The following is a 22,014-nucleotide window of genomic DNA, read 5'->3' on the forward strand; positions in this document are numbered from 1 at the left end:
CACCTGAGCTACCGGGCCCCAATCGAGACATCCATTTCAAGTGTACTTCAGCATCTGCCTTCAGTCTGACAAACAAGGGAATGAAGTTGAAGACATTGCCTGACATAGCTCTTATGACTCTGGAGCTGTTATCAACCCCCCCCCCCCCTCCCTCCTAACCACCCCCACCCCCCCCCCCCCCCTCAACCCCTATTTTCTTCCAGTGTGTTACACAGTAAATACCTTGTTTCCCCTTCTTTCACAATATCCTAGCAATTACAATTTGTCGACTGGAAAAAAACCAAAACCCACTTACAAAATTAGTTGCTGCATAAATGCATGGGTGCAACCTGGAAAATTCCAAAAACCGGCAAAAGTTGGGGTCCAGCTTTTTTAGTATTTAAAATGCCAAAAAAAAACTCTCCTGGAACAAAAACATCGGCAGCCGATGAAACCAAAAACCGGCTGCCGGCGTGTAGCCGCCAGAGTTGCACCCATGTAAATGGAGTTAGCTACATGTCTGTACAATAGCAGAAAACCAGGTGGGTGTTTATTAAGATTTATGCTGGAGTTATGCAAATTCACAAGGTGTGCTTCAGGTCAAGGACAGAACTGGTAGTAGTACAGTGGTACCTCCCACTGCCACCCCTCTCTATTACCGGTCCCTCTCTATTACCGGTCCCTCAATATTACGACGGATTTTTCTCTGACGGATTTTTTCTCCTTCTATTTCTTAGTTCTTCCTCATTTCAGCAAAATCCTACATGTTATCAGTTTTAAGTGATTCAAACATTAGACGTAAAGAGGTGAAGAAAGAGAAAAGGAGATCACTAAAGCTTCTACTCGCTTATTTTAGCCCATCAAAATGGAACAGTTTTTAAGACACGAGCGATCAAAACTTAGTTGATTCGGTGTCAGAACTACAATTTTATTACGGTCAGCTCCACAAAGACAAAATCATAAACACACTACTCATAAACCTGTACACATGGAGTGTTTTTGTGCATGCACGCACGCACATTCTCTCTCCCTCTCTCTCACACAGATACTCCCCCCACCCACTCTCTCTCCCTCTCATACCTCTCTCTGTCTCACACCCTAGACCAAATAGCCTGGCCGGACCGCCAACTCGTCACGTGACCCTTCGAGGTTACGACGCTCGACTTTCAGGGGCGCTTAGCGTCCGGTTTGAAAGGCCAGCGATTCGAAGACAGTGAAAAGAAAGCACGCTCCAGTTATTTGTGACAATGGGAGGTGACAATGAACTGGATTTTCCAAAACTCCAAACTAAACTTAACAAAACTCATCGAAAAACATGTTCCATATGCACTTTAGCTGAGTTTATTTTAGCATTTTCAGAACTTACCTCGGCAACTTCGTCCATGTTTACAATCGACACCGGATATGACATCCCCCTGATTTCTGAAAGGCCATGTAAGCGTAGGTTCCTAAATGCGAGAGGCCGCTACCTCGTAATAGAGAGAAAGAGCGGAGAGAGAGCTAGTTGGCGGTCCAGGATAATTGGCCTATGGTCTCACACACATACACACTCTCTCTCACACACAGATACTGACCCCCGTCTCTCTGTCTCTCTCTCTCTCTCTCACACTCACACACACACACACACACACACACACACACACACACACACACACACACACAAACACACACACACACACACACACTCCCTCCCTCCTCCCTACCACACAGGCAAAGTAAAAATTCCCGAGACTTCAGTAGGAATCAGTATCAGAGCTTTCACCGCTGCCTTCAAGTTTGGGTAGACTGGTGTTGAGTTTCCTGAGGGCAGGCACACCGGTGTGAAGACACTTGATGCCACGCGGCAGAGAGCGGCACGACGTCAAGTCAAGGGACTCCAGGTGTTTCAGACCGTCCAGGGCCAGCCTGGGGACACAAACACAGGTAAGGGTCAGATTGCACAGCAGTTATACAGTGTCAAGAAACTTGATGCCACGCGGCAGAGAGCGACATGACGTCAAGTCAAGGGACTCCCGCCTGGGGACACAAACACGGGTAAAGGTTAGATTGCACAGCAGTTATACAGTGGAACATCCCTTTCACCACTATTGTGACTGGCTCTGCCCCTCCCTTATCTTTCTGCCAGCCTGAGTCTGCCACCATCAAACTTCTTCCAAAGTTGCTTTCGATAGGGACATTTCGTAGAAAATTGCTTAAAACCACTTTGAATTCTAATCAGACTTTGGCAAACTGAAGTACTAAGCATGGGAGGAAACTCTTAATATCTGTATGTTCCAAGCAAACACAAGTTTTGTACCTTGGACCACTATCTGTGTGAAACGAATATTTATCCTACATACTTGAGAGAGACACTCGTGAGATAATAATCGTTCAAATCACATGTGTGTATATCATGTAAATGAGGTCATGTCAAGCAAGTCTGGCAGGGACCAGTTTTTGCACTGCTTATGATGCCAAAGTCACCAAGACAAACGTCATTACAGAAAAAAAATTGCGCTCGTTAATTGCCCTCGATGAATTTTTAGAACAAACAGGTCACGCCACACTTTCAGTGACGTTTCTTTACTTTGGCGTAATAGATTGCACGAGGCTTTAGAAAAGATCGAGGTTCCAAAACAAGCGTCTTCAATTTCGTAAAACCACACAAAACACTGCTAAAACTGGTGTCAAACATCAGGTACTCACATTACAGCCCATAAAAATATTCTTCTGTGTGGTAATCCATAAATCACTTATTGTAGAGCTTCCAGAACACTGTATCGCTTGAAAACAGGTCTACGAGTTGAGGTCCGACTTTCGGGCGCCATTGTGAATGGCGGCTGAATGCTATAGTCGGTTCTACAGTTATAACACAGTTTTCAACACGTGGTAGTAACTTATCCGAACGGTCTATGGGAAAGAACTGTGTTTAGAACCCCTACAAGTACTTGGACAGTGGTTACCTCCCATTTAGTTTTCAGAAATGTCCTGAAATGTTGTTGACACAAATCCCACGTATGAGATACGGTTATGGGCGTATGACAAACCGAAAATGACCACGTATTACATACGGGGTGGGCAGTGAAGGGGTTAAAACTTTCGCCTTTTAAACACTTTGATTTTTCAGATTTCCTGTTCATAGCATCTGCAAATTTACCCCCATTTTAAGACTGCCTCCTTTTCAAGACCTTGATATTTTGACAATGTAGACAGGTAGACGTAAGTTACCTGACGGCGGGGAGGGTGACGGTGGTGCCGGCCAGGTTGAGCTGAGTCACGGGACAGGGGGGCAGGTCTGTCAGCGTTTTGATGGCGGCGTACATGTGGTCCTCCGCAGGGCTGGTCCACGCCAGGTCCAGCACTTTCAGGCTGTGTCGCCACTGGGGGAGAAAGTCAACAATGTGGAGGCTGTGTGTGGGTATGCATGTCCAGCACTTTCAGGCTGTGTCGCCACTGGGGGAGAAAGTCAACAATGTGGAGGCTGTGTCGCCACTGGGGGAGAAAGTCAACAATGTGGAGGCTGTGTCGCCACTGGGGGAGAAAGTCAACAATGTGGAGGATGTGTCGCCACTGGGGGAGAAAGTCAACAATGTGGAGGATGTGTCGCCACTGGGAGAGAAAGTCAACAATGTGGAGGATGTGTCGCCACTGGGGGAGAAAGTCAACAATGTGGAGGCTGTGTGTGGGTATGCATGTCCAGCACTTTCAGGCTGTGTCGCCACTGGGGGAGAAAGTCAACAATGTGGAGGCTGTGTCGCCACTGGGGGAGAAAGTCAACAATGTGGAGGCTGTGTCGCCACTGGGGGAGAAAGTCAACAATGTGGAGGCTGTGTCGCCACTGGGGGAGAAAGTCAACAATGTGGAGGCTGTGTGTGGGTATGCATGTCCAGCACTTTCAGGCTGTGTCGCCACTGGGGGAGAAAGTCAACAATGTGGAGGCTGTGTCGCCACTGGGGGAGAAAGTCAACAATGTGGAGGCTGTGTCGCCACTGGGGGAGAAAGTCAACAATGTGGAGGCTGTGTGTGGGTATGCATGTTCGAGGAAAAAACCAGACAGATGTACATGCGCGCACGCTTTTTGTTTGTTTGCTTAACGCCCAGCCGACCACGAAGGGCCATATCAGGGCGGTGCTGCTTTGACATAACGTGCGCCACACACAAGACAGAAGTCGCAGCACAGGCTTCATGTCTCACCCAGTCACATTATTCTGACAACGGACCAACCAGTCCTAGCACTAACCCCATAATGCCAGACGCCAGGCGGAGCAGCCACTAGATTGCCAATTTTAAAGGCTTAGGTATGACCCGGCCGGGGTTCGAACCCACGACCTCCCGATCACAGGGCGGACGCCTTACCACTAGGCCAACCGTGCCGGTTTGCGCGCACGCACCAACACACCTACATGCACACAAGCGGACACAAGCCCACACACACAGGATCTAGGAGCGCATACACATGCCAGCACAGCACACACAGAAAAATGCACACACAGAAACACACACCATTTAAACCCAGTCTACAACACAGTGATTAAATCATATTTATCAAGAAGTACTCATTCAAATCACATATTAACGAGTCTGCTTTGACTAATCGCCACTTTAATTTAAGGTACAGTGGAAAGGGTTTTCAAATTTGTAACATCCCCTGAAAACAGAAGAAGAACAACAACAACAACAATAACAACATCAGTGACAGCAACAACAACCACAACAAGAACAAGTCGCGTAAGGCGAAATAACAACATTTCGTCAAGCTGTCGAACTCACAGAATGAAACTGAACGCACTGCATTTTTTCACCAAGACCGCATACTCGTAGTTTCGTCTGTCCACCACTCGTGGCAAAGGCAGTGAAATCGACAAGCCAGAATAGTGCGATAATGGTCGCACTGAGCAGGATAACACGCCTTTCTGTATCTCTATTCTTTTTAGCGTACTGAGTTTGGTTTTAATCCAAACATATTATATCTACAGTAGTACCTGCCATATCCGGTCACCCATTAGTCATTGCAAATGTGACCGCAAATATCAGGTGGCCGTTCATTACAGGCCCCCTCCTCCTCCAAAAAAACCCCCAAAACACGATCAAGTTTTCATGAAGAAAAGAAAGCGATCATCCACGAGCCGCCGATTCATTGTCTCTGTTAGTTTTGCTTTCGTTTATACATCTTAATTATTTGCGTGTTTAACTCGATCGTCCTGGCTAAGCTATTGTTTCGTATGTTTCTATGTGTGTTGTTTGGATTATTATATATGTATTTGAGTGTCAGATAAACAAGTGTTTCAAACTCACATCAGCTGTGATCGATCCGGAAGTGACTGCCGTAAATGTACATGTATGCGCATGTCTGTATTTACAGTTTGCGCATGCGTAAGTGGCCGCTCCTGTCGAGTATGAGGGGCACCTTAGGGCAAAAATCAGTGACCGTTGACCGCGTCAGACAGGTTAACGGCCATTAAGAGTCAATTATAGAAGGAAAACTCATTAGTCATGGGAAAGCTGGCCGCTCCGGGCAGGTTCACGCCCACGAAAGGGCCGGAAATGGAAGGGACTACTGTATATGTTTTTGGAAACAGGGACCGACAAGGAATAAGATAAAATTGTTTGTAAATCGGTTTGGGACAATTAATTTTAATCATAATTTTCATATTTTTAATTTTTAGAGCTTGTTTGTAATCCAAATATAACAAATGTATATGTTTTTGGAATCAGAAAATGACGAAGAATAAGATGAAATTGTTTTTGGATCGTTTAAAAGAAAAATAATTTTAATGACAAGTTTCCGATTTTTAATGACCAAATTCATTAATCATTTTTTAAGCCACCAAGCTGAAATGCAATACCAAAGTCCGGCCTTTGTCGAAGATTGCTTTGCCAAATTTTCAATCAATTTGATTGAAAAATGAGGGTGTGACAGTGCCGCCTCAACTTTTACAAAAAGCCGGATATGACGTCATCAAAGGTATTTATCGAAAAAATAAAAAAGAAACGTACGGGGATACCATTCCCAGGAACTCTCATGTCAATTTTCACAAAGATCGGTCCAGTAGTTTAGTCTGAATCGCTCTACACACACACACAGACACACACACACACATACACCACGACCCACGTCTCGATTCCCCCTCATTTAGTCAAAACTTGACTAAATGTAAAAAGCATACCATCATGAGCAGAGGCCTGAGCGTGGCGCTGTAACGCGAGACGCTGCTCTGTGACAGGTACAACTGTTCCACGTTGAGTGCGGGTGCGGCCAGAAGGGTGTCAGGGTTGAAGTTGGTGCAGCCCCTCAAGTCTAGCAGCTGGATTCTCTCCGCCTTGTGCAGAAGCCTGAGAGACAAGACATCAAACAAGGCCAAAAGCTAAACTTAGATGTCACAGAATTGAAGATTTTAGAACTACAGTCTAACCTGTGCTGGTGATGCATATCTTGATAACGACCACCTGCCTTTTACAAGCACCCTGACAAGTGTTTTTTTCTACAGTGGTACCTGCGATGAAAGGACACCCATGGGCCCAGTCAAACGTGTCCCTTCACTGGAGGTGGCCTGTCATGACAGGTACATTTTGGTAGAGAAAATAGACAAAGGGGTGCCAGAAGGTGTCCTTTTAAAGGAAGCATCCTCAAATTGGAGGGGCAACGCATCACAGGTACCACCGTACAATCGAACCTGCCCTGGCGACCGTCTCTTGGTAACGACCACCTGCACGTTACGACAACCCCAAAGGTTCGTTTTCTTCTATGTAATTCACATTTCCAGCATTAGGATTCATCTGTCTGTAACGACCACTTTAGGTCGGTCCCTTGAGTGATGGGTGGTCGTCATAGAAAAGGTCGATTTTATGTTTGAAATTAAATGTGAACTGCTACAGGGCAACCCTCCTACAAGACCCTCCAATTTGACAATTCTAAAATTCCCCTTTGTAACACCTTGGTTTTTCACATTTCTGTTGTGTTTATAAGGCCAAAAAAAAAAAGGTCTGTTTACGGTAACATAGGCCAAAAAAATAGGGTCGGTAGGTCGGGATTTTTTTCCCCCCCCAAAAAAACATATCTTTAAGTTTTTTTTTTTTTTCCCGAAATGCCAAAAAAAAGTCTAGGGTCGCGCGAAAAAAATAGGGTCGGTCGGGTTACCGTAAACAGACTATTTTGTTTTTGGCCTAACCGTTGTAAATGACCTCCACTTTTAAGACCCCCCCCCTATATATAGGTTCTAATAATGAACTCAACATCAAGTTTTGACGTTAGTTTTGTTAGCAAGGGTCATCATACGTAACTTTAGTTTCCAAACGAGCATATCTTAAGTATTTTCAAGTGTATGTTTTAAAAGGAGGGTTCCACTGTAGCGGACTACTTTACATCCCGCTCACACTTGTACACTGCAACCCTTCATTTACCAAGCCCCGTGACTCACCTGGCCAACAAGTTGTCAGGTACGCCGTTCCCAATAGTGGGGGAGTCACTGACCGGCATGGCACAACTCAGCTGATGCAGGTTGACAAAGCCTGTAGCTTGGGCCTGGAGGTTAAAAAGAAGTCAACAAATAAACCGATAATAAACAAACTTGAAAAATTACAGTTAAAAAATTAGTAAGAAAGGGAATTCAATGCAAATGGCAACAAAATGATGTGCCAAGAAATAGTCAGGGGAATACGAATTTCATTGTTGAAAGAGTGGTAACGGCACGTGTTCCGGTATCTGTTTGTTGATTTCCCTGTTGTGTTACTGATAAGCATATTGATCAAAAGCATATTGATTGATCAATTTAATAGGCAATGTTCGGAAATAACTCTGTCGGATTTGTACGGGTTGTGAAGGAGTGAATACTCCTGTTTTTATTGAGGCAAACTTTCCACACGTGCTCCTTGTCCACATGCTTCTGACACTCTCCTTGCTACTGACTGACCAATAATGCCTCGTGCTTCTGACACTCTTCTTGCTATTGACTGACCAATAATTCCACGTGCTTCTGACACTCTCCTTGCTACTGACTGACCAATAATGCCTCGTGTTTCTGACACTCTCCTTGCTACTGACTGACCAATAATGCCTCGTGTTTCTGACACTCTCCTTGCTACTGACTGACCAATAATGCCTCGTGCTTCTGACACTCTCCTTGCTAGTGACTGACCAATAATGCCTCGTGTTTCTGACACTCTCCTTGCTACTGACTGACCAATAATGCCTCGTGTTTCTGACACTCTCCTTGCTACTGACTGACCAATAATGCCTCGTGTTTCTGACACTCTCCTTGCTACTGACTGACCAATAATGCGTCGTGCTTCTGACACTCTCCTTGCTACTGACTGACCAGTAATGCCTCGTGCTTCTGACACTCGCCTTGCTAGTGACTGACCAATAATGCCTCGTGCTTCTGACACTCGCCTTGCTAGTGACTGACCAATAATGCCTCGTGCTTCTGACACTCGCCTTGCTAGTGACTGACCAATAATGCCTCGTGCTTCTGACACTCGCCTTGCTAGTGACTGACCAATAATGCCACGTGGGAAAGTTTGCCTCACTAAAGCCAGAGTATTCACTCTTTCACGACACCACAGAGTTATTTCCGATGTCTCTTAAATTGATCAATCAATATGCTTATCAGTTACACAACAGGTAAATCAACTAACCGATACCTGAACACATCAGCAGTATTTCATTCAGGTCATGACATTACCAGACTTGCATGCATGTCTTATCCCTCTTTCCAAAATGAATTCATCTTCCCCTGGTTGTTTCCTGGCACATCTTCCTTCTTCAGCGTTCCAGAATTGTCTGGTTACGTGTGAGCTCGTTTGCCCATTTGGGTTCCCCACACTATTCTCTGAGAGCATAGTCAGCTTCACTCCGCTTTTGTTGAGTAGGCATGCTGGGTATTTTCGTGTTTCCATAACCCACCGAACTCTGACATGGATTACAGGATCGTTTCCGTGCGCACTTGGTCTTGTGCTTGCGTGTACACACGAAGGGGATTAAGTCACTAGCAGGTCTGCACATAAGATGACCTGGGAGATCGGAAAAATCTCCACTCTTAACCCACCATTCGGGCGGGGATGTAGCTCAGTCGGTAGCGCGCTGGATTTGTATCCAGTTGGCCGCTGTCAGCGTGAGTTCGTCCCCACGTTCGGCGAGAGATTTATTTCTCAGAGTCAACTTTGTGTGCAGACTCTCCTCGGTGTCCGAACACCCCCGTGTGTACACGCAAGCACAAGACCAAGTGCGCACGAAAAAGATCCTGTAATCCATGTCAGAGTTCGGTGGGTTATAGAAACACGAAAATACCCAGCATGCTTCCTCCGAAAACGACGTATGGCTGCCTAAATGGCGGGGTAAAAAACGGTCATACACGTAAATTTCCACTCGTGCAAAAAACACGAGTGTACGTGGGAGTTTCAGCCCACGAACGCAGAAGAAGAAGAACCCACCATTCGAACTCATGACCTCCCTATTAGGAGGCCGACGTCTTACCACCACGCCACCGTGCCCGTCCCTGGCACATCAGTTTGTTGCCATTTGCATTCAATTCCCTTTGTTGCTAATTTTGTTACTGCAGACCTGGGAACCCTTGTTTTGCACTTGGAGTATTCTCAAACAAACTTGGTGTAATTTCAGAAAAATGAGCATACTCCACACAGCATTTGCTTCGAACATGCTTCACACGCATCCGTCACACCGTTAATTAAGTTTACCAATGCATTTCAAACACATGCTTCTTTCAATGTTTACTGACAGAAACTGTAATCATGTGTCAAAATACCGGATCAGCTTCGGGATGCGCTTGTGTAGACAAGTAGGGGGAGGAGGAGGCAATTGTTATCCAATCTTGATGCTATAGAATCATATCATACCCATGAAAACCACAGTTAATGAATAATTATCCAGGCCCATCGTCAAGTCAGACCAATTAAACACATCACTGTAAAACACCATACCTGTACATTTTGCGACACCTGATTGGGTCGAACCTTGCAGTTGGCCAATCGTAGGATGCGCAGGGACGGACAGCTGGCCTGCAGCCTTTCCACATTGAGGATGAGAAAGTCGGTAGAAAAGCGGCAGTTGCACAGATCCAGCGTCTCCAGGTTGGGGCAGTTGTCCTGAAAGACATGCAAGAAAAAAGTCAAGTTAGGGATAGAGAGGAATAGCAATTACTTCTTTGTTTTCAAAGTTGTTTTTTTATCAGAATAAACAAATTACATTTCAGTGGGATATACTCTGCTGTGAACATTGGGTGGTTTTTTTGTCAATATTTAAACGTTCTATTAACTGATCTTTCTTGTTTATTTTAGGTGCTGTTCATCGATTGGACATACCAATGGCAATGACTGGTACCAACCAGAAGACTGAGAAAAATAGATACTGTTTCAGACTCTTACAAAGAAATGATACGAGTTTTGCAATGAAGCCATTGCATTTGCTACCACCATGTATGTGTGCGCATGCATCAGGTGTTAACGTGTTCCTCCAGGATTTGTATTGTTCTTTTTTTTTCTTTTCTTTTTTTTGTATTTGCCAAGCACATCATTGTGGGGCCTTTAATCAATAACATGCATCCGTCTACAATGTATCATCATTCATCCTTCAACATGTATATTAAATATGTAAATGGCAAGTATACAAGACATATATAATCGAAAATTTTTAATTAAATTTTCATTTGATTAATATACTTACCCGAGTCACATATTAGCATTGACGCAGTCGAGATGCTAGGTAGACTGAAAAACGCTATCCCGTCTATAGTATAAGGGAAGCAACCCAAGCAAAAAAGTAGCAAGCTTGCTACCCTGGGTTGCCTCCCGTAGCGTGCATCACGCTACAGATCTCGTACCCGGTACGAGACACCCTCATTCGACTTCTAGAATACAAAGAAACTAAAAGCGGGGAAGGTGGGAGGGAATTACCTATGTGACTCGGGTAAGTATATTAATCAAATGAAAATTTAATTAAAAATTTTCGATTAAATTACATATTCTTACTCCGAGTCACATATTAGCAGATAACTCCAACAAGGTGGTGGGTAAGATCAAAAAGTTCAAACTCACTCTAAAGTTCTGGAGAGACAAAAGCCAGCTGCCGCCAAGGAAGGAATAGGCCGAGACCCATCCTGACAGAGGGCAGCAATGTCTGCAGAACCTGATAAGACAAAATCCTAGCGCCAGAAGCTGTGCGCAGGACATCATCCAAACCCCATAGGCCAAAAAGGCCAAGGACGAGGCCAAGGCCCTGGAAATGAGCCCGGGCCGAGCCGAGGGAAAGATAGCATAAGCTATGACAAGGCGGAGGGCAAGAAAATCCCTTGCCAAGAAACTGGCCCACTGCCAAAAGTCAGGAAAGGATCCCGTGAGAAAGCAACCACTGACTCACTCTAAACCCTTGCCAGGAACTGGCCCACTGCCAAAGGACAGAAACGGACCGAGAACCACCCTGATTGACAGCCGAGATGTCTCTCAGGCGAGAAATGCGAAAGACGACCTCAGAGAGCCAGTAAGCTGTGCCCAGCACTTCTTCCAATCTTCTGAACCGTAAAACAGTCCGGAAAAGGACCCCAGTCTTGGATAAACCCGACCAAGTAGAGGGAAGGACAAGCTGCCCCCCCCCCCCCCTTAAATGGAAGGAAATGCTAATGGCCTGGAAAAGATCCGTGCGTAAGGTTGCCGGCTAAGCCCTGAAAAGGACCGACCCTCACGGAGACCATAAGGCAACCATGCCAGAGTAAGAAAACTTTGGGATGGAGTGAGGCCCAAAAGGCCGTTGAGAGAACAGTCAGCTCCGGAAGAGTGACCAAACTCCAAACCGGAAAGAGAGAGACGCCTGAGTATCAAGTACCAGGGTCCAACTCAATGAGCAAAACTCAAGGGAGACGGTCACCGGTCGTCCCCTGCCCATCCCTGCGAAAGCAGAGAGAGGGGTAAAAAAGGGGACGAAGCGACCTAAGGTAGTGCATAAGCACCGCAAATGCGGACCCGCAGTGGCCAAATCCTAATGTGACCGGAGACCGGAAACAAAATGACAAAAGCCAGCGTGATCGTGAAGCGAACCAGCCGTCAGCCTCCCGAGACCAGAGTTCTCAGTAATAGTCATAGTTGCAAGTGAAAAGGGGGTGACCAGGCCGGAAGCCCAACCCAGCAGAAATCGTCCCAACTCACACATGCAAGCATGATGGAGAAGAGGAAGAGACGAAATCCGCAGTCACAAGAACCAATTGCCAAAGTCGCAACACGACAGGCAGGAGACTATAACACAGGCTAAGGCCGAGAGCCTTGCTGCCCGTAGGCCGGCCATTGCACCAAAGTACTCAAAGTACACAGGCACAGTAAGAAACCAAAAGTTTCGGCCGCCGAAAAAGATGCTGGCCTAGAGGCCAGCACCGAGAAAACTGGAACATTAGCTAGACCTCTGCCCAAAAAGGGGAGGAGTAGCCAAAAAACCTGAGAAAAAGTGACAAGCCAAGAATGACTTCTCAAATATGCAATGCCCAGACAATGCACCCTCAGGAAAATCTGAATGTTACCTCCGAGGCCAACTCAAGTGAACCTTAAGTTTGGACGAAACACCAGAACGCGTCTGATCGCTAGAGAAAGACAAAGTCCGACTCGGCGAAAGACAAACCTGGACCGAGTCCAGAAGCTCGTGGCAAGAGAAAACGGGGAAGCCCAAAGGCAGAAACCCCCTTTTAAACGGAAATCGACCTCTCAGCACCCATACGCTGGGAAAGAGAAAGAATGTCGAAGCCCGAAGCCACAAGCACAAGGAAAGCAACAACCACCACCTCCAACGGATGAAATGGCTGTTGCTCCCGCCGAGGCTAAAACCCCGAAGCCCTAAGGCCGGCTGTTGTTTCATAAACCCAGCGTACCTATGACGGCTGTGAAAGAAACAATCTCACCTGAGCTGAGGACGTAGGCCGCTTAGGCTGAGTCCGCTTAGGTATAGCCTGCTTAGGAGCGGCCTGCTTTTGCTGCTTTCAAATTGAAGCTCAAAAGAAGGGAACCGCTGTTCTCTGTTGGTCTCAATCCCCTGCTTCTGGCATGAGAGGCCAGGCTGCCGGAGAGAGACCGTCCACCAAGGATGACGAACTGAGAATGTTCCTTGTCGACTCCTCAGAAAACCGGGAGTGGGCAAGAAACAAGTCCCTTCCGCACGAGACCGCATGGAAATAGTGCAGAGAGGACAGCCTCATCTGTGCCTCGTTCACCCTTGTAAGTGTGGAGAGGAGTGAGACACTTCCTCCGCGTCCTGCCCTTTACTAAGGGGAAAGGGCGCCGAGGAATCTGTCAGAGCGCGAGAAAGCGCCCGCAGGAGAGTCTCGGAAATGGAACTGAGTTCCAAAAGTTGTCAGCCCCCTTCCTCAGAGAATAGGAGATTCTGCCCATAGAGCGGCAGAACCGAATCCTTCCTCAACGGCTTCGTAAGAAGCGAAAGAAGATCCGGCGTGACCGGAAACGGTGCACGCGGACGGGGAAAGGCCAACAGGCGGCTACGAGACGACCCTGGCCAAGGCAACTTCCTCTGGTCCGTTAAGGGCACGAAGGAGGAAGCCTGCGCAGGAGCGGCAAGGCATTCCGATGCCGGCTCCGAAGCTGAACCCTGAGGAACCAGCAACGAAACCGACGCCGGAGGCCACCCCCTGTCGAAGAGGGGGGCTCGGCGAAAAGGCAAAAAGGCGAAAAGCTACAAAGGGCGATTCTTCAAACCAGAAGTAGCTGCTTCCTCTTTGCCAACCGAAGTCCTTCCTGTTGGCAATCGATTGTGCTCATTCCCTAACTGAGGGGAGGATGAGAGGAATCAAAAACCAAGGAAAGTGGGAGAGAGGAGCTAGCGGCCACCACCGGAGTGTGTGGATGCTGCTGTCCCAACAGAGGCAAGAAGCCTGTATGCCCATAGGGCAAGCCTTGTTCGAAATTCACCGGCGACCAAACGGAAGCAGCGGGAACTGAACCGGAAAATCCGGAAGGAGCCGGAAGTGCGGCAGCAACAGCAGCGCTATGCCAAAGCTGGTGCTGAGCCACCTACGAGCTGAAGCTCGGAACCCAAAGGTAGGCCGTAGGCCAGAACCGGAAGTGACAGTAACCTGTGCACTACCCGCTTGACCTACCCTCCTGCCAAGGCCGGAAGCGAAGCTGCCGGAAATGGCTGCCGTGCAAAGGGCAAAGCTCAAACCGGAAAGGGCCATGGGCTGCCCACACACCGATGAACTAACATTTCCAGCCGGAGCCGGAAGAGAAGCTGTCGCGAACGACTGCTTACGTATAGCGCAGCTCAAGCAGGATGGGATCATTATTTGTCCACCTTCCAACGAGGCACTACTTCCGTGAACCGGAAGTGCCGCTGTCGCGTACGACTGCCGACGTAAGGCAAGGCTCGAACCGGACGTGACAGTAGCCTGTGCACTAACCAGTGAACCTACACTTCCGGTCGGAACCGGAAGAACAGCTGTCGCGGGCGACCGCTGTCATAGGACAAGGCTCGAACCAGACGTGACAGTAGTCTGTGCACTAGCAAGTGAACCTCTACTTCCGGCCGGAGCTGGAAGCGGCTGCCGCGAACGACTGCTGACGTAAATTCGGAAGCTGGCCAGAGCCGCCGAAGGCAGCTGCTCCTCGCACACGGACCCGAAGTCCGAAACGCCACCTGAAGGGGACGGCTCATAGCCAAAAGAACCCGACAAATGACGCTGCGAGGGAAGGCCGTAAGCCGAACGCCCATCCTGTTGGCCATCGATGAAACTCGCACCCCTGACTAAGAGGAAGATGAGAGTCACCAACAACCGAAGGCAGCTGAAGAGAGGAGCTAGCGGCCACCACCGAAGTGGGTGGCTGCTGCTGTCCCAACAGAGGCAAAAAGCCTGTATGCCCAGGAGAACCACCGTATTCGAAATTCACCGGCGACACAACGGAAGCAGCGGGAACCGAACCGGAAAAGCCGGGAGGAGCAGGGAGTGCAGACGCAACAGCAGAACTATGCATAGCTGGTGCTGAGGAGTCTGCAAGCCACAACCCGGAAGCCCTAGGCCGGAACCGGAAGTGACAGATGACTGTGCACGACCCGTTTGACCTACATTTCCTGCCCAGGCAGGAAGAGCAGCTGCCGGAAACGGCTGCTGTAGCAGGGCAAGGCTCGAACCGGAAGGGACCATGGGCTGTCCGCAAACCAGTGAACCAACACTTCCGGCCGGAGCCGGAAGCGAAGCTGCCGCGAACGGCTGCTTACGTAAAGCGCAGCTCGAACCGGATGGGACCATGGTCTGTCCGCAACCAGTGAACCACCACTTCCGGCCGGAGCCGGAAGGAAGCTGCCGCGAACGACTGCTTACGTAAAGAGCAGCTCGAACCGGAGGGGACCATGGTCTGTCCGCAACCAGTGAACCACCACTTCCGGCCGGAGCCGGAAGGAAGCTGCCGCGAACGACTGCTTACGTAAAGCGCAGCTCGAACCGGAGGGGACCATGGTCTGTCCGCAACCAGTGAACCACTACTTCCGGGAACCGGAAGTGCAGCTGCCGCGGACGGCTGCTGCGAGCACATACCTTGTGTCGACCGTATCCCCCAAAGGGACCTGCTCAGGTGCACTCCCGCAAGCGGAAGCCACCGAGCGCCGGCCGAGAAGAGAAACGCCTCCCTGTGCACGGACTCCAGAGCCATCACAGAAGCCAGCAGGCTGGACAGGTGATCAGGAACAAAGGAAGCCAACGACCGAGGGTCGCACACCCCCGGGAGGGAGGCAGAGCTGGAAACAGGGTCCGTCCGCGACATTTCTGTACGAACGAGCGTCCGAATTTCTGGAAACAAAGAAGACAAAAGGCTAGCAACAAGAGCGCCAGCCTCCGGCGCAGGTACAGGGGTATAGACAGCCGTGGTAGCGGCCACACCCGCCGCCCGCGAGCCAGACGAAGTTCCCTCCGGAGCCTAAAAGGCACAGGAAAAACGAAGTAGTCTTCGGGTCAGAAACATGAACCGTGGGGTTCCTAGCAGAAGAGGTGGAAGCCGAGGACTTAGGTTTAACAGGGCCTCTGCCCCTAACCTCGGCCTTAGCCGCTCGCTTTTCTCACTATCAGACATGCTGTCACACGAGAAAAACAGACTACTGAAAATACACAAGTCTCTAGGACGTAAAACTTCAGCAGAATAAACTAGCACTAACGTACCAGCTACAAGCAGCTACCAATGCTACTGGTAAACGCTCAAAGTCCGTAGCACGGACCCAAACTAACCAGCAAAAACACCACGTGTAAGCGAAAAATGGCGACCAAAATGGCGGCCACAGCAACAAACTACTGAGCAAAATTCGTAAGTCCGCGGACGGAAAAATTCTCAGCAGAATGAACAATGCAAACAACAACAAAAAGGAACAATCTCACCGCTAGAAACAGCTATGAGCAGACGGGGAGCCGAGGCCGGTAGGTGTCAAGCAGACAGCAAAACCGGCCTAGGAGCGAAAACAAGCACGACCTGTCTCTCTGGCTGAAAGATGTCGAATGAGGGTGTCTCGTACCGGGTACGAGATCTGTAGCGTGATGCACGCTACGGGAGGCAACCCAGGGTAGCAAGCTTGCTACTTTTTTGCTTGGGTTGCTTCCCTTATACTATAGACGGGATAGCGTTTTTCAGTCTACCTAGCATCTCGACTGCGTCAATGCTAATATGTGACTCGGAGTAAGAATATGTAATTTAATACAACATTAGGACATAACCGACAGACGGACATATAACATACAGTTCGCCTACAAGTAAGGCCAGAGCATAACATAACAGTATGTGTGCGCATGCATCAGGTGTTGTTAGTATGCATACACGTTGTAAGCACACATGTGTACGTGTTCCTCCAGGATTTGTATTGTTCTAGTTGATTTTGTTAGTTTGTGCAGCCCTGAAAGTCCAACAAATATGGCTAGCGATTCAGAAAATTTACAAGCCAGAGAGCAAACTTTACTAGCTAAACCAACAATTTCTTTAGCAACTTAGCTTGCATTTGGCGAGTAGATCAACATTTATACTGGCCAGTTACATGTTTCTACTCGCCATGGCGAGTAAAATAGTTGCCACTTTCAGGGCTGTTGTGTGTGTATTTTGATTTTATGTTTCTGGAATTGTAAAGAACGTGGAGTTCTTATCAGGATTTGTGCAACAGAAAAATGATTTATGAGTGTGTGTATGTCTTATGTCTGTCTGCTTCACTTATCCTCTTACCTGTCTGTCACCCTGTTACCCCTCTCTCTCTCTCTCTCTCTCTCTCTCTCTCTCTCTCTCTCTCTCTCTCTCTCTCTCTCTTTCTCTCTCTCTCTCTCTCTCTTTTTTATCAGTATTGTCGGTATGTTACATGTCCGTCTGTCGGTTAGGTCCTAATGTTGTATGTCTTGTATACTTGCCATTTACATATTTATTATACATGTTGAAGGATGAATGAAGATACATTGTAGACGGATGCATGTTATGGATTAAAAGCCCCACGATGATGTGCTTGGCAAATACAAAAAGAAAAAAAAAAAAAAAGGAAAAATGATTTATCATTATCAATGACACAACTCTTGCAACAAGCACTTACCATGATGGCATTGAGAACCAAGTTGAATCCAACCAGACTGTTGCCAGCCAGAACAAGGGAGGTAAGGGCAGCACCACATTTGGTAGCCACTTGTTTCAGCGACTGGGCAGACACTGCATCCGCCTGAAGTCAAAAAAGACATTTAAAGTAAAAAAAAACATGTGTAACAAATGCACAATCACACACATGTGCCATTGGCGCATTAAATCTGAAAATGTCCCATCACAATTACCTTCAGTGCGTCAAAGGGCGCATTGAGATTACGTACCACCACGCCACCAAATGTACACTTTACATCGGATTACACACACACACAAACACAAACACGCACACACACACACATACATGGATAACACGATATAGCGGCTAATTTTGGACCGCACCATATTGCACCCTTTTACATCATTGTTGAAAAACGCGTACAGGCCTCTTTGGCGCTTCTTGCCTTCGACTATGTCCCATCGGAATTTGGTTGAGGGGGACAAATGTCCCATTGCCTTTTTCTCCCAGGTTAAACCCTGTAAGTGAAAAAGCTGGTTTACTAGGTAAACCCAAAATAAGATCTGAGCAATGAAAGGATGGAAACGCTCTCAATGTATACACGTGCGACAAGAGGAAGTGACAGTCATGCGGCACCTTGTTTGTTCGTTCATGGGCTGAAACTCCCACGGCTTTTACGTGTATGACCGTTTTTACCCCGCCATTTAGGCAGCCATACGCTGCTTTCGGAGAAAGCATGCTGGGTATTTTCGTGTTTCTATAACCCACCGAACTCTGACATGGATTACAGGATCTTTTTCGTGCGCACTTGGTCTTGTGCTTGCGTGTACACACGGGGGTGTTCGGACACCGAGGAGAGTCTGCACACAAAATTGACTCTAAGAAATAAATCTCTCGCCGAACGTGGGGACGAACTCACGCTGACAGCGGCCAACTGGATACAAATCCAGCGCGCTACCGACTGAGCTACATCCCCGCCCATGCGGCACAAATCTGAAAGAATAACAAGCACTCAACAAGCGACTTTCTTCATTTTAACTCTCACGTACACTTATGTTCCTTCGTTTCTAGGATCTTATTATAGTGCTCTGCCTCATGTGATCATTCTTCTTCTTCTTCTGCGTTCGATGTTGGTGGCCGTGCTAGATCCTCAGACCAGTGGCTGCCAGGAAGTCCGCAGTCTTGCGCAGTTCGTCGGCAGGACCCCAGAGTTTGGCTCCAACACTGGTCTCTTCTTGCCAGAACTTCTGGCGTATTGTCTCTAGATGGGGGCAGTTCTGGAGAATGTGCTCCGGAGTTTGCTCTTCCGAGCCACATTCACAGTGTGCGTCATCCGCAAGGCCCAGTCTCTTGAGGTGTTTCTTCAGTCCACAGTGCCCTGTCCTTAGACGGAAAATGGTGGTTTGGCTTCTCCGGTCTAGTTTATTGATGGGGTCTTCCTGTGGGTTGTAGTCTCCGTTTCTCTTTTTCCAGTTTTCTTTCTTCTTCCGTTGTAGAAGAGTCTTGGCTTCTTTGTACGAGGTGGAGTTGTGTGGTTGGGGAAGTCTCGCACCTCCTTTTGCCAGCCTGTCCGCTTCTTCATTGCCGGCAATGCCGACATGAGCCGGTATCCACTGGAGCACCACCTTGTTGTGTTGAGACAGGGTGCTCAGGCAGTTGTCGAGTTGCCTGGTGGGGAGGTCAGTGGGGCCAGACAGAAGGGACTGGAGGGCGGACAGGGAGTCAGTGAGGAGGACGATGTTTTGCCGACTGCGGTCTTCCCCTGCTGCGTGCTCTGCTGCAGTGATGAGGGCGTGGAGCTCGGCCCTGTAGTTCGAGCTCAGGTCACCAGCTGGGACGGAGAGGGAGGTGGTGGTCCCGTTTGGGCGACGGATGTAGACGCCACTGCCTCCATTCCTTACGGCGTTCTCTGAGGAGCCGTCTGTGTAGACGTGAGTCCAGGTGCAATGTGGGTAGCGGTCCTGAATCATCTCCATGGCGAGGGCCTTCTGGACATGTGGTGACTGTTCGCCCTTTGCTGTCAGTCCTGGTACATCTGTTCTGACTTCATGGAAGCTCTTACGTGGGGCCCAGACGTCTGAGACGAGTGTCTCACAGCAGTTGGGGTCAGCTTCCAGAGCTTCAGCATACTCCGTTTGGAGGTCCTTGACCTGATGTTTGAGGCTCTTTCGTTTCAGCCTGTTCTTGGTGCCCTTGTTGAGGTTTTGGTGAAGTGGGTGAGTGGTCAGTCTCTTCATCTTCTCTCCCTGGAGGACAGCTTTGTACTCTCGTCTGTCCTCGAGTGGTTCCAGGTCTGCTGTTTTCTCCATTTCTTGGATGGGTGTACTTTTCATGGCACCGAGGATGATCCTTAGCCCCATGTTCTGAACTTTGTCCAGCTTTCCTTTGTTGGTTTTGGAGGCAGTGGTCCATGTTGAGGAGGCGTATTCCATGACCGGTCTGACAGCGCCTGTGTAGACCTGTTTCAGAATGCCAGAGTTTGCGCCCCACTGGGTTCCTGCCAATTTCTTCATGAGCGAGAGCTTCTTCATCGCTCTTCCTTCTGTCGCTTCAATCTGCGGCTTCCACGTCAGACGTGTGTCCAGGGTGACTCCCAGAAACGTTGGCGTGTCGACCTGTGGGACTGCTTGGTCTTTCAGTTTCAGCAGGACCTTTTCCGTAATATGTGATCATGATTTGAAGCAAACATCAACTTTGAGACACAAACAACAGGTCTGTCTTTATTTTCTGCATGTCACGTGTGGGATGCTGCTCTCACGTACAATCGTCGGCATAAGTGGGCTTTGATATGTACAACCAATTTTTCCTTGCCAGTTATGCAGCCATAATCCGCTAGCATTCAAACACACATGGGAGGCCGATGTCTTACCCACAAGGCTATTGCGCCCGTCAAATCCTTCAAATGCACAAAGAAAACGAAAAAACAAAACAAGACTTACAGGCATAAAGGAGAGGTCCAGCTCCCTGAGTTTCAGTCTGTTGCTGACCAGCGCTGACACTGCAATGGACGTCAGCTTGCCGCAGTGAGATAGGTTGACCACTTCAAGCTGTGGACACTTTTCACACAGTACCTGAAAACAACACGGTATTGAGTGAAACCTCGACCCTCATCCTCCTGGCAGGTTTCACAGTATTGCTTTGGTCACTGGGTCGAAAGTTTGTATGCTTATCATTTCTGTTTTAGATTGCATTGTGTAACATGCTTGGTATATTTTTACTTGTGGTGGAATAAAGACATAGAAAAGACAATGTCAGCGCATTTTGTGTTGTTTGTGCTTTGTTACGATCTAAAATAACATTGCTATCGTTCAATTTGCGACAGACGTGATTTCCCGATTTTTACCATCACGTAATCATGACACGAAAAGTATCAACCCACACAGGTTTTAAAATCAAGACCTGATAATTGTTTGAAAGGAATGCAATTCGAGTCATAATCATACAAACATTTGTAAAAAAACCAATTTTTTATGACTTTATCGTGACGTCGAAAATCACCTCTCCTGCTCGAAAGCGTCGGTCGGGAGAAATACCCCACGACGGGAAACCAATTTACCTCCTAGGTTTTGCATACGCACTATTTTCTTCTACAAACATATGTTTTTGTGTGTAAATAAACATACAGAACAGAATTACGGCAATGGAAATGTCAAATTCTTGTTTTGGAACTGAAAACGAACGTTGCTATCGTTATCCGGGCGGCGTCGGGTGAAAAAAAAAACGATAGCAGTTTTTTTTTATTTGAGGTTATTGTCTCGTTTTCACAGTTATGACCTTGACACGTATTCCTACGCACGCGCCATGTTGAACTCGTTCGACTGATGATGCATTTTTCTGCTAAGTTTGCGTTGTTCTCTTTAAAAACTGAATGAAAGTGTGTCTGTCGCCAACGATAGCGTTTGCCAACGATCGCGATGCACTTATTTCAGGAAGTTTAACGCTTGTTTTGTGCTGAAAAGGTTGTTAATTTGCATTCGCTTTGATAGATAGCATGAAGGATTGTACTGGGTTTGAACTTACGCTCGTGATGGTTCCACTCTCTTCTCAAATTCGATCGTAGGGTAAGAAAAATGCTTGAGGTGGCGAAATTGTGCTATCGTTGGAATTTTGCCACGACAGTCAAGTTTGGTTCAGCGCTTTATCGTTTTAAGCCTTTTTATAATGTAAATAATAATCGGATTTCATTTATTAAGCTCAATAGCAATACAGTTAAACAACTTACAGTGTATGTAGACCATAATTGCTCTTGCCAATGGCTGTGTGTCTTCAGAAACATGTTTATAATTTGGTCAAATTTAGGGGGGGGGGGGGGGAGGTCATATCGGTGCTTATATGTCAGCTGACAGGTGTCCGCTATCCCTGATAGGGATTTTTTTGCATTCATTAATGATTAAACTTGCAAATAAATGCATTTTTTTAACTGTATTAAATGTTTGTTACTGTTGTGAAAATGTGAGGTGGTGTGATGAAAACCGTGAAACCTGCCTCCTGCAACACACCAACTTTCA

At 47.6% G+C, this 22,014-nt stretch overlaps 1 protein-coding gene and 1 long non-coding RNA gene across 5 annotated transcripts in view; one reads left to right on the plus strand and one right to left on the minus strand.

Moving 5' to 3' along the window:
• Window positions 1-22,014, plus strand: part of LOC138948550 (uncharacterized) — a 338,312-nt gene that overhangs the window by 207,446 nt on the left and 108,852 nt on the right. The window lies entirely within an intron of this gene.
• Window positions 887-22,014, minus strand: part of LOC138948539 (F-box/LRR-repeat protein 6-like) — a 107,035-nt gene continuing 85,907 nt past the window's right edge. For 2 of the 4 annotated variants that reach the window (XM_070320095.1, XM_070320093.1), the window contains exons 6-12: window positions 20,446-20,577; window positions 17,507-17,629; window positions 9,895-10,059; window positions 7,377-7,480; window positions 6,126-6,291; window positions 3,187-3,338; window positions 887-1,884 (exon numbers count right to left, since the gene is read on the minus strand). In XM_070320095.1, the coding sequence (XP_070176196.1) occupies window positions 1,713-1,884; window positions 3,187-3,338; window positions 6,126-6,291; window positions 7,377-7,480; window positions 9,895-10,059; window positions 17,507-17,629; window positions 20,446-20,577 (1,014 nt within the window). In that variant the 3' untranslated portion in view covers window positions 887-1,712. Of the gene's footprint in view, window positions 1,885-3,186; window positions 3,339-3,800; window positions 3,870-4,496; window positions 4,607-6,125; window positions 6,292-7,376; window positions 7,481-9,894; window positions 10,060-17,506; window positions 17,630-20,445; window positions 20,578-22,014 lie in introns of those variants that run through there. The other 2 variants (XM_070320096.1, XM_070320097.1) reach the window with 2 other exon arrangements.

This window comes from Littorina saxatilis, linkage group LG15, assembly GCF_037325665.1.
Source record: "Littorina saxatilis isolate snail1 linkage group LG15, US_GU_Lsax_2.0, whole genome shotgun sequence".
NCBI classification, from domain to species: domain Eukaryota; kingdom Metazoa; phylum Mollusca; class Gastropoda; order Littorinimorpha; family Littorinidae; genus Littorina; species Littorina saxatilis.